At 37.8% G+C, this 16,183-nt stretch overlaps 1 protein-coding gene across 2 annotated transcripts in view; it reads right to left on the reverse strand.

The window, feature by feature from the left end:
- LOC106878624 (protein IWS1 homolog) overlaps positions 1-16,183 on the reverse strand; it is an 863,399-nt gene that overhangs the window by 641,000 nt on the left and 206,216 nt on the right. For both annotated transcript variants that reach the window (XM_052971184.1, XM_052971183.1), the window contains exon 7: positions 4,873-5,004. In XM_052971184.1, the coding sequence (XP_052827144.1) occupies positions 4,873-5,004 (132 nt within the window). The remainder of the gene's footprint in view (positions 1-4,872; positions 5,005-16,183) is intronic.

The following is a 16,183-nucleotide window of genomic DNA, read 5'->3' on the forward strand; positions in this document are numbered from 1 at the left end:
GTGTTGCCATCCGGTTTCACCAGTCCTCAGTCAAATCGTCCAACTCATGCTAGCATGGAAAGCGGACGTTAAACGATGATGAGGATGATGATGATATATATATATATATATATATATATATATATATATATATATATGTGTGTGTGTGTGTGTGTGTGTGTGTGTATGTATATATGCATGTGTATATATGTATGTGTGAATATACATGTGTATGTATGCATATATGAACATGCAAGCAGGTACATGTGAGTATATATGATTATAGGTATGGATATTTTATATAAGTACTGATTTGAATATGAGTATGTGTAGATATATATATATGTATGCATACCTGCCTCTGTGATAGTGCGTGCGCACGCGAGTGTATGTATACAATCGCATACATTTATGCACGTGTGTGAGTCTGCATGCATGCATTTATGTATGCAAGAATTTATACATACAAAAATAGATACAAATGAGTGAGTATATGCGTGAATGCATGTAACATACAAGAGTTTGTGTGCATATATATGTGTTGATGTATGTAAATGTCTATATACATGTGTGGATACGTATGTGTGTATACATTTTCACAGATATAAATTCTTTATTTCTTCTACTTCTCACCATTAACCTGTCCATTTAAACAACTTGACTTATGAAGTAGTTGTATGCTGTCAACTTAATGTGACAGTCCCTCGAAGGGAATAATACTACTGTTGGTTAGACCTAGGAAGCCGCACCACTTCCTGTCGGCCTTGACACATTTCCTGTGTCCTTATGTTTACAAGGTGGTGGGGGAGACAAGCACCTCCACCCAGCTAAGCCTGCATCCAGAGACATGTTTCTGAGTCTTTGCTCGTCATCAGTCTGGAGAAGCATAACCTGACTTATATTCTTTATTCTTCATTCCACCTCAATTTTACTACCCTTACCTTCTCTCTACACTTTCTATGCATCCCTTAAGCTCTGCTAACATACCTCACACTCTTTTACTCTTTACCCTCTCATCTCTGCAGACTACCTCAACAACAGAGGAAAATGATCTTACTATTGTAGCTGGCAACTTCAATGGTCATGTTAGGCAACATGCCAATGGATTTTATGTTATGCATAAAGGTTTTGGCTTTAACACTAGAAATGAGGAGGGAACAAGACCCCTAGAGTTCTGTGATGCAAATGACTTGCTGGTTTGCAATATTGACTTCAGGAAACCAGCCAATCATCTTATCACTTATCAGTCTGATTGACTACGTCCTCACCAGAAACAGATAGATACAGGTGCTTATAAATGCAAAGTCCTTTTCCAGTGAGGAATGTACAACTCAACATAGGTTAGTAGTTAGTGACTTTAGGCTAAGGGCTAGATGGACACAAATATACGAACTGGTCTGGAAAAGGAAATTATGGAAGCTGAAAGATCTATCAAACAGTCAGGAGTTTAGAGAAATTCTAATGAATGCATTTGATGAGAACGAGGAAGAGGTTGTGACATAATAATGTAAAGGACAACTGGAAGTTCCTAAGAGACAACATTCTGAAGGCTGCAGACTAGATCTGCAACTTTGGTAAAGTCTACACCAGACGGAGAATGACCTGGTGTGGAACAGTGAGGCAGATAAGGCCATAAAAGTGAAGAGAGAAGCTTGGAAAGACTGGAGAAATTGAGGTAGCAAAGAGCTACATCAGGTAGCCGAGAAGAAAAGCTAGGTGACAGGTTTAACTAGCCAGGCAGAAGCAGAATGGATGAAATCTGCCAATGTCTAACAGCTTAAAGATCAGAGATTTGAGGTGTTCAGAATTACTAGACAGTGTGTCAGAAAATGAAGATGTGAGAGAGAAGTGTATATGTATGGATAATGGTATGCTTTACACTCAGTGACTGAAAAGAAAGAGGCATGGAAAGGCTACTATGAAAGGCTATTAAATGGGGAAAATGAATGGGGGAAAAAAGAGCCTACCTTATGTGAACCCAACAGAGGGACCAACTATTCAAGTTGACAGCAGTATAATAGATTAGGCATTTAAGGATGTGAAGACAGGGAAAGGCCCTGGTCTATTGGGAGTCAATGCTGAGATGCTTAAAATATCTGGCATAGTAGGATACAGCCTGGTCACTTGAATATTTAATCAGGTTATTCAGGATGGTGTCATCCCCAGTGAGTGGTGTAAGAGCTTTATAGTCAGCTGCTACAAGGGTATGCCTTAGACTGAAGTAATTACAGAGGCATCAAACTGCTAGACCAGGTCATGAAAGTGACAGAAAGAGTTAATTAGGAGTAAAATCAGATAAGACAAAATGCAGTTTGGCTTTGTGCCAGGGAGAAGCATTACTGATGCTATCTTTATAGTCAGACAACTGTAGAAGTATTTGACCAAGAATAAACCATTGTATTTGGAGTTTGTTGACTTAGAGAGAAAGCTTTTGACAATTGACAGAGTACCCTGCTGTAGAGGTAGATGAGTGGCTTGTGAAAGCCACATAAGCCATGTACAGAGGTGCTGTGAGTAAGGTGAGCATTAGCCATGAGTATAGTGATGAATTTTAGTGAAGAGTAGGGTGGAGTGGAAATTTAAAAAAATGTGGAAATTGAAAGTGCCTGAAGGCTAAAATGTTGCTATATTTGATTACTAGAAAAATTCTAAATTTTCACTGAGATCAAGGCCTTCAAGGCCCCTAAACTCCAAAAATGAGGGATTTTTCTAAATTTTTTACAATAGCGGAGTTTGTGGGGTTTGAGGGAGTAAATGCCCTTGACTGATGTAAATGGAAATTTAGCATTTTTCTAGTAATAATATGGAGCAAGATTTTAGGCCTCAGGCATTTTCAATTTCCACAATTTTTTATTTTCACTCCACTCTGGATTACAATCTACATACCTGCACACACACACACACATATGTGTTAGGGTGGAGTGAAAATAAAAAATTGTGGAAATTGAAAATGCCTGAGGCCTAAAATCTTGCTATACATTATTACTAGAAAAATGCAAAATTTTTGCTTAGATCAGTCAAGGGCATTTACTCCCTCAAACTCTGCTATTGTAAAAAATTTACAAAAGTTCCCCATTTTCAGACTTTAGCGGGCTTGAGGGAGTAAATGCCCTTGATTGATCTCAGCAAAAATTTAGAATTTTTCTGGTTATCAAACAGCAACATTTTAGCCCTCAGGCATTTTCAATTTTCACTATTTTTTATTCTCACTCCACCCTAGTGTAGAGGTAGGCATTCATCAGGGCTTGGTTCTCAGTTGCCTCCGATTCATCATTGTCCTCTAAGCCATGACAGAAGAATTCAAGACTGTCCGCCCCTGGGAACTGTTATATGCTGATGATCTTGTTCTTATAGCAGATTCTGTTACAAAACTAGGAAAGAAATTTCAGGTGTGTTCTAGTAAGCAAGAAAACAGACACGACCCTTCCCCTATCATGTAAATGACCTTGCTTGATATGTAGAAAAGGTGTGGGTAGGAATTCCATACAGTGTACCTAGTTCAAACTATGAACACACAAAAGATGCAGTAGAATAATAGGAAGGTTATCAGAGAAGTTGGTATTTGTATGTGGAAGATGTACAGGAGCCATAAAAACCACAAATAGTCTGAAAATCCATTTTTTCAAATGCCCTGGAGGCTCTTTAGAGGTAGCAGGTAATTTCTTCTACCAAAGGAACCTAATTGGAAAGTGTGATCACTAGAATAAGAATAGGATGGAGAAAAATTCAAAGAGCTTTTACCTCTGTTGGCAACCAAAGGTCTCACTCCCTATGAAAGGAAGATTGTATGAGGCATGTATATATGAACAGCAATACTACATGGTAGTGAGACATGGGCCCTGAATGAAGCTAGTATGCTCTACTGGATGTACATTGTCAGTGTACATGCATGACAAAGCATCAGTGTTTTGAAGAAAAAGTTGGGTATTAAAAAAATTAGATGCAGTGAGCAAGAGAGAAGATTGTGTTGGTGATGTGATGCACATGGATGTAGATAGTTTTATACAGAAGTGCCAACCACTTAAAGTGGATGGAAACCCAGGAAGACATGGGATGAAGTGTTGAAGGCTGATTTCAAGACACCAAGCCTTATGAAGGCGAGGACTAAGGACAAAGATATCTGGTACATTGCTGTGCTCAAGAAGACCTGTCCGCCACAGCAGAATTGATACTGGGACCACATAAAAAGCACTCGTGTTGGTACTATGTTAAAAGCACCCAGTACACTCGATGGAGTGGTTGGCAGTAGGAAGGGCATCCAGCCACAGAAGCCATGCCTGCATGGGAAACAGATGTTAAACAATGATGATGATGATGATGATGAGTGACACAAGAATTATGCACTATATATCATGGGTCATATAAGGGTATGCTTTGCAATGGGGACACTCTTCATATAGAAGTTGTGATTGCAAATGAATTAGTATTACATGAAGGGATTTTTTTTCATTCTTTACTAGAAAAGCAAATGTGGTTTTATTGTTTAAGGAAATTTGGTAAAGTGTGAAGCAACATGACTAAAAGGATTATCTCCAATTATGTCTTGGCAGGCTCAAAGGCATTAGGGTAAAGTACATTGATGTATACTATAGAAAAAGGAAAGTTTTGATCTAACATACAAGAAACATCATAATAATGATCTCAACACTAATTTGCTTTGTACTGAAAATAGTGGATAGTGAAAATACCACATTATTTGAGGAGTATTATGCAACTATTCCAGAAGAAAACCGTATATAATATTCTGCTAATTTTCAAGGTAATTCTGACTTGATTTTCAAAAATGTTACTGATAACAGTTACAGATTCATTTTACATTCACATTATTTCTATTTATATGCAAAAAAAACAAAAAAAACCCAATTTTTTTGTAAAACCAAACTTGAAACTAACTGTTTTATCTTCTTTGAATAACCAACCACTTTTCATGCGATGGAAAGTAATATTTTTAGTTGACATCTGAGTGACGACAATGTCATTGCTCATAAGGAGGTCCACTTCATCTTCAAGATCAGTATCTGTTTCCTATAAAATAAAAATTGAAAAATGAGTATTAAAGTTTCTAAAAAGTCTTATTATTATATTCAGGTATAATATGCACTTGTGTGTAACATGCATCCGTAATTATTGGTAACAGAATCCTAGAAAGAATATCTACTGTATAATACACACTAGCTTTACTTTAGTAATATGGACTTTAGTATTTGAGGAGAAAGAGTGTTAAGCTAATTTATCATAATACAGATTGAATTAAGCAAAAATATTCACACTAAATGAAGCAAAAATCAGATTTTAAAGAAACCTTTGAACTTCATCAATGTAGGTCATAAAAGTGCTCCTACTTTAAAGTCAAATTGTATAAATCACATGATCATTTTTGTATTTGAGTTGCAAGATTATTGATGTGAATTTGTGTGTTGAAACAAATCTTGTGTCTGGGAAGGGCTATTATGCTAGTAAAAATTAAAATAAACACATGTACCAGTTCAATACCACTTCTTTATTTTACCAACTAATTATTCAATGGTTTGTTCAATGTGTTAATTGAACAATCAATTGGTTGTCAGTTTTCTCTGTCACAGTCCTATGATTACTATTCACAACCTCATCAATGACATGTCCTCACTCTTCAAGGTCTGCTTCGAGTCTGTCTAAGAACTAGTTGTGTGTGTTTGTGTGTGTGTGTGTGTGTGTGTGTGTGTGTGTGTGTGTGTGTGCGCGCATGCATGTATGTAGCTGTATGAGTTTACTTATGTGTGTTTGTGGTGTAGTCATTTGTTTTTTGAATAAGTAAGCATTTGTGTGTATGTTTGAGTGTTTTCATGCATGCATACATTGTGTAGTGTAGCCAATTGTCTTTTTGAATAGATATGTGTCTGTATGTTTGCATGCATGTTCCTGCATATGTGTAAGCATGTGTATGCATGTGCTTGAGCATGTTTGTCTGTGTGTATGTGTATTTTCATGTGTGTATACTTGTGCATGGATGTGTATGGCTGTGTACTGGAATTGTTCATAATTACAGGTTTTTATCTTTATGGATTTCTGTGTATCCTGCTGTCATTGTAATACTTAGTTATACCAAAACATACCCTCCTACCCACACGGACATACACATGCCCATATTGTGCATGTGTTGCGTGGGTAGTTGCAGTGGTGTTGTGGTTCTATTATTTATTATGTATATTTTTTATTTAGTGTTGGTGTTGTGTCATTTATGAGAACAGATTCACATATCTGTGTTAATGATGAGTCTCTCAGGTGTTTAGACAAGATTTCAATACTAATTTGATTCAGCATGCTGCTATGTTGATCTCTGGCATGTTGGTGGAGTATTGACAACTGTTTCCTGTCCTTATATTTCCATCAGTGTTTATTTAGCTTCTCAGCTAAGCTCTTAGATCTCTCCCCAATGTATGCCACACTCCAGTTCCTGCTATCACCTTTCATGCATTTCATTTGGTAGACTACATACTAGGTTTAAAAGTAAACACAATGCAGTACCTATCAGTACATGATAGGGGTATGTCTTACATAACTGTGATTTGATAAATGTCCCTGATTTTTCTACATCTTTAATGTTGAGTTTAGCTTCTTTCATAACCTTCCTAAACCTGCAGGCTAACTTCCCATATGGCATAGCCTCTACAAACATTACCCCTTGAAATAACCCTGTGTTATATCATGTGTTTATCCTGTTTGCATTATCACTAATTCTCTGTATTCTGTTTCCATAATTGTGTTGGTAACTAGGGCACGTTCCACTGGTGCCCTTACTTATGATGTCATCTAGCTTCTTCCTGGACCCCCAGTACACTCTGACTCTATTTCTATGAGTGTAACCAGAGAACTGCATGCAGTGTATAAACTCTTGCATGTGTCTATTTCACAGGGTTTTCACAGGAGGTAGGGGAGTTCATTAGCCTAAATAAATCTGCTATAAGTATGTTTATCTTATAGTGTGGTGAACCTGAGTTCTTATGAGTAACATATTTGGATGCTATGGGTTTCATATAAAAGGAATGGAGGGGTTGAATCTTGTTTGAAATCTCTAACCAAAGTTCAAGTACAGGGAGTAATATTGTTAGGGAGCTTAGTGGGGTGGTCTACTGTTACCTTGATATGCAGGTGGATGGAATTTTTGAATGAGAAGTATGATAGTGAGGTACTACTTTAGTAGACCTAAGAAGGAGAGAGAGACATATTAAAATTAAGCTTCAGCAGGAAAGCAGCTTGTCGATGAGGAATAGTTGCTGTGACATTGAAGGAATTAAGCTATGTAAGTCATATGGTTAGTTGCTTAGTTAATTAAATAGTCAAAGAAAGTGCTTTTGTTGTTCTTTATCCTCAAGTCAGCTTTGAAGGCATCCAAGCCATCACATTCTCATCTGAGATTACATTAGCTAATGTATCCTGGTGAGCGCTAAGGAAAATATGCAGGCAAATGACTTGAAAGAACTTTGCAGGTTCTATATCATAGTGCAGTAAAATTAGAATTGGCAGTGAATTTACAGAGGAATTTTCTATACAAGCTCACCAATGTTGTTTTCTCATCTGCTTTCTATCAATAGAGTTCTTGAGGCTATTTCACAACAGTTTAAGAAATTGAGAACTTGTATATATTAGTGACTTTATGTGATGTGAATGGAGAAAGAGTACTAGATGAGTAAGCAAGTGTTGCTGCTGGTGATACATTGTACAACTAGACTAGTAGAAGTCTGCATTGGCAATAATCAGTTCAGTAAAAGCTAAAATTAAGTTATTAGTTTTTTCTTCTAGGCTTTGATTGGAAAGAAGAGACTGTGGCTATAACCTTCACAGGCTCTCCAAAGACTTAAAATTGAAAATCTTTGATGTTCAGCTTAAATAAATGCAAGTCATCACCTGTAGACAAAGCATGAGCAGAAAAGGAAATCCAGTATGTTGATAACCTGAGAAGGATGTAGTGAACATCATGTAAGTGCACTGCCTGTGAGAGCACCATAGAATGGGTGACAAGAGAAGTGGTATGCAACTAGCTACCTCTGAGAAACAGAAATTGTTATAATTGCAGAATGAGAAGCAGAGTAAGCAGATGATGATTTTGTGGATTAGAGATTAAAGTATGCTAGTAACAAATTTCTTACCAATCAATCAATCAATCAAATGGCTTTCTTTTAGATGTGGTTTGAGAAGTTTCTGTGCTGTGGCATGTTAACCAACTTAATATCTTCAAAATTATGAAGTTACTTATAAACTATGGTACTCACTTTCACTGAAATAATTTCAAATATTTGCAACTTAATGTCATCTTGTTTCCTTTTTTCTTAAGCCTTCATAAAACTTTGAGGGAGTTTAAAACTGGAATAAAGTAGCAGTTTTAATTATTCTAGTTGTCATCTGCCTGTTTTCATGTGCCCACCCCCATTTTGAAGATAATATGGAATTTTACAAGAGAGATATGGTTGCAAGACTGAACAGAATGGCAAATTAGAGATACCTTTGGTAATAAGATTAAAATATTAGTTAAAGTTAGAAACTTTTAAGGCCAGAGCGTTCAGAAATGAGTTCGATGTTTAAAACAGAAGAAGCATAAACACTACACTATTCACAATTGTTTGCTTAAAAGAAATCCTAATAGACTGTTGACACAACTATTCTTGTTGAAAATTAGAAAATGTGCAACCAACATACCATGGGTTGCTTTCAAGGAAAATAAGCAACAATTACACAGGAAGTGCAGAAACAAAAAAAAAAAAAATGAAAAATATCATAATATTCTGCTCCATATATGCAATATGAATTTCAGCAAAAGGCTGACCGTAATTTATTTATGAAAATAGCTTTTAAAGATTTACAAGATTTAATATTGACCATGAATCCAAAGTGTGCAAAACAGAACGATAGATATGAAATGCAAATAGATATGTTAGAAGAGACACAGCAAAAAGGTAACTTAAGAAAAACTCAGCCAGAAAGTTAGTTCTGAAAATGAAATAAGTGTTGTTGCTTTGTATAGTGTTTTCAATATCACCAAATTTACATTCAGTTGGATTAGTCGAGAAGAAAAGCTTATGTCCATCACCTGTACAGGCCTTCCAAGACCAGTAAATGTAGGAAACAAAATCAAGGCTTAGGGGTGCATCAAAGTTAACAGAGTATGGGTCAAAGAAAGTTCTATAAGCACATCCTGCAATTTCTTGTGCAATTAAAGAAGTCACCTATCCAAGAAATGAGAGATAAATGGATCCCATAGGTAAATAGTTTTATCAAGAGATCCGAATCCTGAGCACAGTTGAATGCTGAACTGATGTTGAATGTAATAATAATATTGTTTTCAATAAATTTCTGTAGAACAGGGGCCAATTGAATAGTGGCATAAGAAGGTATATCTTCAGTAGATCTGGCTTTAAAAATGAGGGAAGCAATTCAAGGTGCCGAGGAAAATTGTTGCTGATGGCTGTCTCTATTACCTTTAAATTAACGGAGGTGAGTACAATAGGAAAATGGTCAGCAGATTCAGTGAGGTTGTTTTTCATGGAAAAGAGAACCCACTAAAGCCATTATCATCATCATTTAATATCCATTTTATATGCTGGTCAGAGAGCTGCACCAGGCTCTGGTGTCTGCTTTGGCATGGTTTCTATGGCTGGATGCCCTTATTAATGCCAACTACAGAGTACACTGGGTGCTTTTTATGTAGCCCCAGCACAGGTGCTTTTTATGTGGCATCAGAACAGGTGCTTTTTACATGGCAGCACCACCAGAGAGGTTGCCAAATAACTTGACAAAGACCTGAGAGAGGGAGTGGAACTGAGGGAGGTGGCTGTGTGTTAGGTGAGAGGTTAGAGTATAATAGAGGGACAGAGATAGTTGTCTTACTATAGATATCTGACTACCCCAGTAGGACAAGGAGTGAGGAAGGGGAGAGAGAGATAGAGAGAAATACATGGTGTAGGAGATGCAGTGGGACCTACACACAGAGAACAATGGAATAGGGGAATATAAGTAGTATAGAGGATGTTCCATAAGAGTGTGAGGGATGTTTAGAGATGGAGAAGACATGAGTGTAGTAGGTGATGATGGCAGAGACTGGAATATGGTATATATGTGAGGCCATTGAAAGTGTATGGATAAGCACATGAGGGAGAGCGGGGGCTGCAGCATGAGTGTTGAAATGGGGGGTGCTGGGAAGATGGGTTGTGCAGGAGTTTTAACAGAGGACAGATTGTGTATGCATGAGGAGAGGGCATGGCTGTAAAGGACATGCCTGTATTTGTGGACTGCCATGATTTTATTTAGCTTGATGTGTCAACTCAAGCACAGCAAATTGCCAGAAGTCTCAGTCCCATATCATCTCAGGGAGGCTCAACAACTGAAGATTATTTCTTGGTCAATCCATCTCACATGTTCCCTCCACAATTAGAGGTTGGCATTTCTTTATGCAGCTGTCTTCATCCATATGCACCACATGACCATACCAGTGCAGTCTTCCCTCTTGCACCATACCAGTGCAGTCTTCTCTCTTGCTTTTTATACTCAATTTTCTCTTAAATCATTTACACTCTGTTGTACATGTACACTGACATTACCCATCTAGGGAGGCATGCTGGTTTCATTTCTTTTAAGTCTTCGCATAGCTGCTTGTACACAGACATCAGGCTCTTTGTCACCACCAAAGGTAGTAGCTTTCTGAACTTTGCCCAGCTCACTCTAATTCTAGCAACTACACTTTTAGACTATTCTCTTTCACTGCTAACTTGGTTACCCAAAGAATGGAACCTATCTACCACTTCTAAAGATACCTTAGAAATTTGAGGAAGTCTACTTCCTGTACATTTTTAGCGTTTATTGTACCTACACATCAGTCACATACAAAGACTACTTTCTCTGTTAATCTTCCAGTGATACTACTGCACCTCTTATGTGCCCATAGTTTGTACTGGGCACATCATATGGAATTTTTACTTACACCATTTCTAAATATTGAACAGGGCCATTTCCTTGAAGGGATTAGTAATTTGTCTGTTTTCCTACTTAGTAGGACATTGGTCTTAGCTAGATTAACTCTAAGGCCCTTAGTATAATTCTCAATAGAGAGAGAGAGAGAGAGAGAGAGAGAGGGAGAGAGAGAGGGAGAGAGATAGATAGAGAGAGAGAGAGAGAGAGAGAGAGAGAGAGAGAGAGAGAGAGAGAGATTGAAAACTTTGATGAGGATAAGAGCTATTTCAAGAGTGTATTATTTGAGTGCAATGGTAGGAACATTTTGCATGATTGTTGGCTTTGTTGATTTGAAGTAACTAGAGGTGCTTTCCTGTTGGGAATGTATGTGTACGAGGGGGTACCCAAAAGAAACTGGAATTTTGCAATATTATTTTATTCACTTAGTTTTACATGTTTACACTTTTATTGCCTTTAAAGTATTCTCCATTTGAAGCAATCATCAGTCCAGATGTGTTTTCCACTGTTTGAAGCAGTTCTCGAACCCTTTTAACATCTCCTTCATTTTTTCTTTCATCTCTTCTACATCTGCAAAACATTTACCTTAAAGGACTTCTTGCAGAAGAACAAAAAAAGGTTGCAAGGAGCAAGATTGGGTGAAAAGGGAGGGTGGGTAAACAGGGTCAAGCCATTTTTGGTCAAAAACTGTCTCATACTCAAGGCAGTGTATGAAGGTGCGCTGTCGTGATGAAACCACCACTCTACACTTTGCTACTGGTTGGGGCATTTTCATCTCACCATGTCTCACATACACTGCAAAACTGCCAAGTAAAATGTCTGGTTAACAGTTTGACCAGGAGGAATAAATACTATATGGACAATTCCTTTTGCATTGATGAAACAAATCAGCATTGTCTTGACATTAGACTTCACTTGATGCACTTTTGTGGGGCATGGTGACATTGAATACTTCCATAGCACCAGCTTTCGTCACCAGTGATGACCTTCAAAAAAAAAAGGTTCAGATCAATGTCCAACTGTTCTTTCGGTCATGACTGCTTTTGATCTTCTATGAGTAAGTGAGGCACAAATTTTGCTGCAACTCTTCATTTGCAATTCCTTGCTCAAAATTCGTTGGTAGGGGCTCCAGGACATACCAGTCATATCAACAAGTTCATCAATTGTTTGGCGATGGTCCTCCAAGATCAGTTCATGAACTTTCATGATATTTTCATTTGTTCAGGAGGTCAACAGTCACTCTGAACAAACAACAAGTAACCATTCCTAAAGTATGAGAACCACTCATAAACTTGTGTTTTGCTCATGGTAGCATTCTTGTAAGCTGTTTGAAGCATGAGAACTGTTTCAGCTGCTGTTTTACCCGGTATAAAACAGAATTTCATGGAAGCACGTTGTTCCTTCATTTCAGCCATTGCAAAAATTGATGAACATTAGAGAAGCACTGCAAAACCAAGATGCACTACATGGCAGTATGACTTGACAAAATGCCAGCAGTCAGCAGACTGATGCCTGAGGGTCAAATCATGTGACTTCTAGCAGCAGAAGCCTGAAATACAATGGGCTTGTCCCACAAAGAAAGTTTTTGGTTACTTAAGGAAACCCCCTCGTACATGTAGTGAGTGTGGTAGAGAAGAAAGGTATAATTTTATAGATCTATGTACTATGTGCAGAGTGGATTTGAATGCAAATGTGATGGTTTTCTTTGTGACTTTATGGTTTTATTTGTAAAACAATCAGGTTTGAGAAGTGGAGGGAAGGAAGATTTTACGAAGTTGGTAGAGATCCTTTTGTCAGTTTAAAAAAATGGAATAAGTTGTGGGCTATGCAATGCACAGAGACATCCTTTACATTTTAGATGATGGTTTTGCATAAGTTGCAGTGCTCTGTAAAAGCTGCCTAACATAGAAGCAAAGTGTCATTCAACTCAGAATTGGCCAGATTTAAGTTGGTATGGAGGTGGAACAGTGAGATAGGCAGAACTATAGAAACAAAAGGACAGGCCTGGAAAGACTGGATAAATGTTGACAGTAGAGAATTATATCAGGCAGCTAAAAGGGAAACTAGACAAACAGGTTTACATAGCAAAGGGTGGAGCAGAAAGCAGGTGGTTTGCAAATGTTCTAGTGTGAGAGTAGAGGCCTTAGATGTTCCAGATCACAAGACAAGATGCGTGGGTGAAAAGTGAGTGTGGATAGATAATGGTACACATGCACTCAGTGATACTGAAAAGAAAAAGGGTCTTAATGACAGAGACCTAACAGAGGGACCAGCCATCTTAGTTGACAACAGTATGACAAATGAAGCAATCAATGTTATGAAAACAAGGAAAGCCCCTAGTCCTTCAGGAATCATCATTAAGCTGCTTAAAATATCTAGTAGAATAGGATACAACCTAGTCACCAATATAGTTAATCAGAAAGGTGTCACACCCAATGACTTCTATAGCAGCATTATAGTCAGCTCTTTCAAGGGTAAGGCAGATGCCTTAAATAGAAGTAATTACAGAGGTATCAAATTAATGGACTAGGTCATGAAAGTTAAGAAGAGAGTTACAGCCCAGTTAATTAGGAACAGAATTAAACTAGGTGAGATGCAGTTTGGTTTTGCCAGTGAGAAGTAGAACTGATACCATCTTTTTAGTAAGATAACTGCAGGAGAAGTATTTAGCTAAAAGTAAATCAGCGTACTTGGCATTAACTACTCTAGAGAAAGTGTTTGACAAAGACTTTTGTTCCCTGATCTAGTGATCATTGAGGAAACTAAGAGCAAATGAATGGTTTGTGAGAGTCATACAAGCGATGTACAGAGGTGCTGTCAGTTAGGAGTGAGTCAGCCATGAGTAAAGTAACAAATTAGAGTGCAAGTAGGAGTTAACTAGGACTCAGTTATCGGTTCCCTTTTATTCATCATTGTTAAAGCAGAGTTGCAGGTGTGGAAACAAAGGCTGGAATCAAATGGCCTTAAAGTTAACTTAGCAAGGAACAAAGTTCTAGTAAGCAAGAAGACAGAAAATAGGTAGGACTCTTTTCTTGACAGGTAATATGTAGGAAATGTTTTAGCAAGAATCTGATATGGCGAACCCAGTGCAGGCTAAGAACACAAAAATGGTGCAATAAACACTAAGGACATGCAGAAAATAGGTTTAAATGCTTAGGAGGCTCCCTAGAGGTAGTAGATAGTTTCTGATACCAAGGTGACCTAATTAGCAGTGGAGGCAGATGTTCTGAAAATACAGTTGCTGAAATGAGAACTGAATGGAGAAAATTCAGGTAGCTATTAACTCTGTTAGCAACAAAAGACTCTCTTTTTCAGAGTCAAAGCAGACTGTACAATGCTTGTGTACATTGCTATATGGTAGTGAAACATGGGCCATAATGCCAGTGTGCATGTGCAACAAAGTGCAAATGTATTGAGAGAAAAATTAAGCACAAAAGAGATCAGATATAGAGCACAAGAGAGAAGAGTGCACTGGTTTGGTCATGTGATGCATATGGATGAGGATAATTGTATAAAGAAGTGCTAATCACTTAAAGTGGTGGAACAGGGAGACCCAGGAAGATGTAGGATAAAGTATTGAAAGATGATCTCAGAATGTTGACCCTCACAGAGAAGAAGGTAGGATCAAGATGAATGGCAATTCATTGTGCTGAAAAAGACCCATCTATCATACCTAAAGTGAGGACCTAAAGGCATCTTTATGACTACATACTGGGCCCTACACCAAATCTGCCTTCATCAAGTATTCTTCCCACATCTCATCTTCCTAAAATCCATCTCTCTATTACTCTTCTAACTATGGTACTGTTTAGCTACTGTAATCCTTTGGGAGCAGAATTGGCATACATATCATACCCTCTTTTGTACTTTCTTCTTTCTTCCCTGGAACCATCCTTTTAAAGTCTATCCTTCATTTTCATTATCATCTCTTTTCCCACTGATCATCCCTTTTCTGTGCCTTCAGTTTTTTCTCCCACCCCTCTTAGCTACATCTTAGGTCCACCATACCTCATCATCAATGCTCTACCACCTATGTCACCCCACTCACTATAATCACTTTTATGTAGCTCTGATATCCATCTTTGTCATTCTACATTTCCCTTCCCCTCCACTCTCACACCCTGAAGATTATCTCCTAAGTTTCCAATCTATACACAGATTTATGATACTGTTGCTCTCCACTCCCCACTTCCTGAGCCACTACTATCTCTTGCACCTCTACCTTGTTCATCACTTACTACATACACCTGTAGCTCCATGTCTAACAATCTGTTACTCTCTTCTCAAATTACTTGTCTTTTCCTTCCTTCTTGATCCACTGTCTATATTCCCTCTTATATTCACTCACTTTCTTGTACTTTGAGAGCACTCTCACCCATTCTCCTATAATGCAGAGTAGCCATGTATCTATAGCAAGGCATTTGTGCTTGTCTCTCTATCACACTTCATCCTTAAACACCTGGCATAAAACCATCTTCTCCTTTCTCAAATACACTCTCAAATGGGCTTTTCCTTTCCATTCTTTGTCTAGCAAGTAACATGGCAATCACACTAGTGTTAGTGTCATTAAAAAAGCACCAAGTATGTACAGTAAAATGGTTGACATTAAAAAAACATCCAACCATAGAAATCATGCCAAAGCTGACATTGGTGTTTGATGCAGCCCTGTAGTTCATCATATTCTGTCAAACTATCCAACCCATGCCTGCATGGAACATGGACATTAAATGATGATAATGGAGCTGCTACTGCTGCTAAATCTCTGTGTAGGAATGCCATTAGATTGTTGATCATGTTTTACCTCACAATTTGGTCACTAATAGCAGGGTACCTAATATTCTTTTACAAAACAGCAACATATTTTTATTGTTAACTAGCAGAGTTGCCCGTGTTACATGCAATTGAAAAATGAGACTTTTCTGTTATATTTTCTGTAAGGAACTGGAATACATATGATTCGAATTTCATCAAAATTGCACATGAGGGTTCTTTCCCTCTTTACACACCCTAAAAAAATTCTAATCATGAGACATGTATCCCATACTATTGATCTTTATGCGCATATTCCAAAATTTCAGTCTTCTGGAACCTGTAAAAAAGATTTTGCTCCTGCAAAATGGAGCTCATGGAGCTCTAAAATGTGGGAATGAAGGCCCCTATTGGGGGTGGGGGTGTTAATGTCAACCAGAGAAGTTGAATTGTTGGGAATGTTTTTACTTGGGTCTTATAGTATGCCTGTATATATGTGAGAGTATAGTCTCACTTT

The sequence above is a fragment of the Octopus bimaculoides genome, chromosome 10 (genome assembly GCF_001194135.2).
Source record: "Octopus bimaculoides isolate UCB-OBI-ISO-001 chromosome 10, ASM119413v2, whole genome shotgun sequence".
In the NCBI taxonomy this organism is placed as follows: domain Eukaryota; kingdom Metazoa; phylum Mollusca; class Cephalopoda; order Octopoda; family Octopodidae; genus Octopus; species Octopus bimaculoides.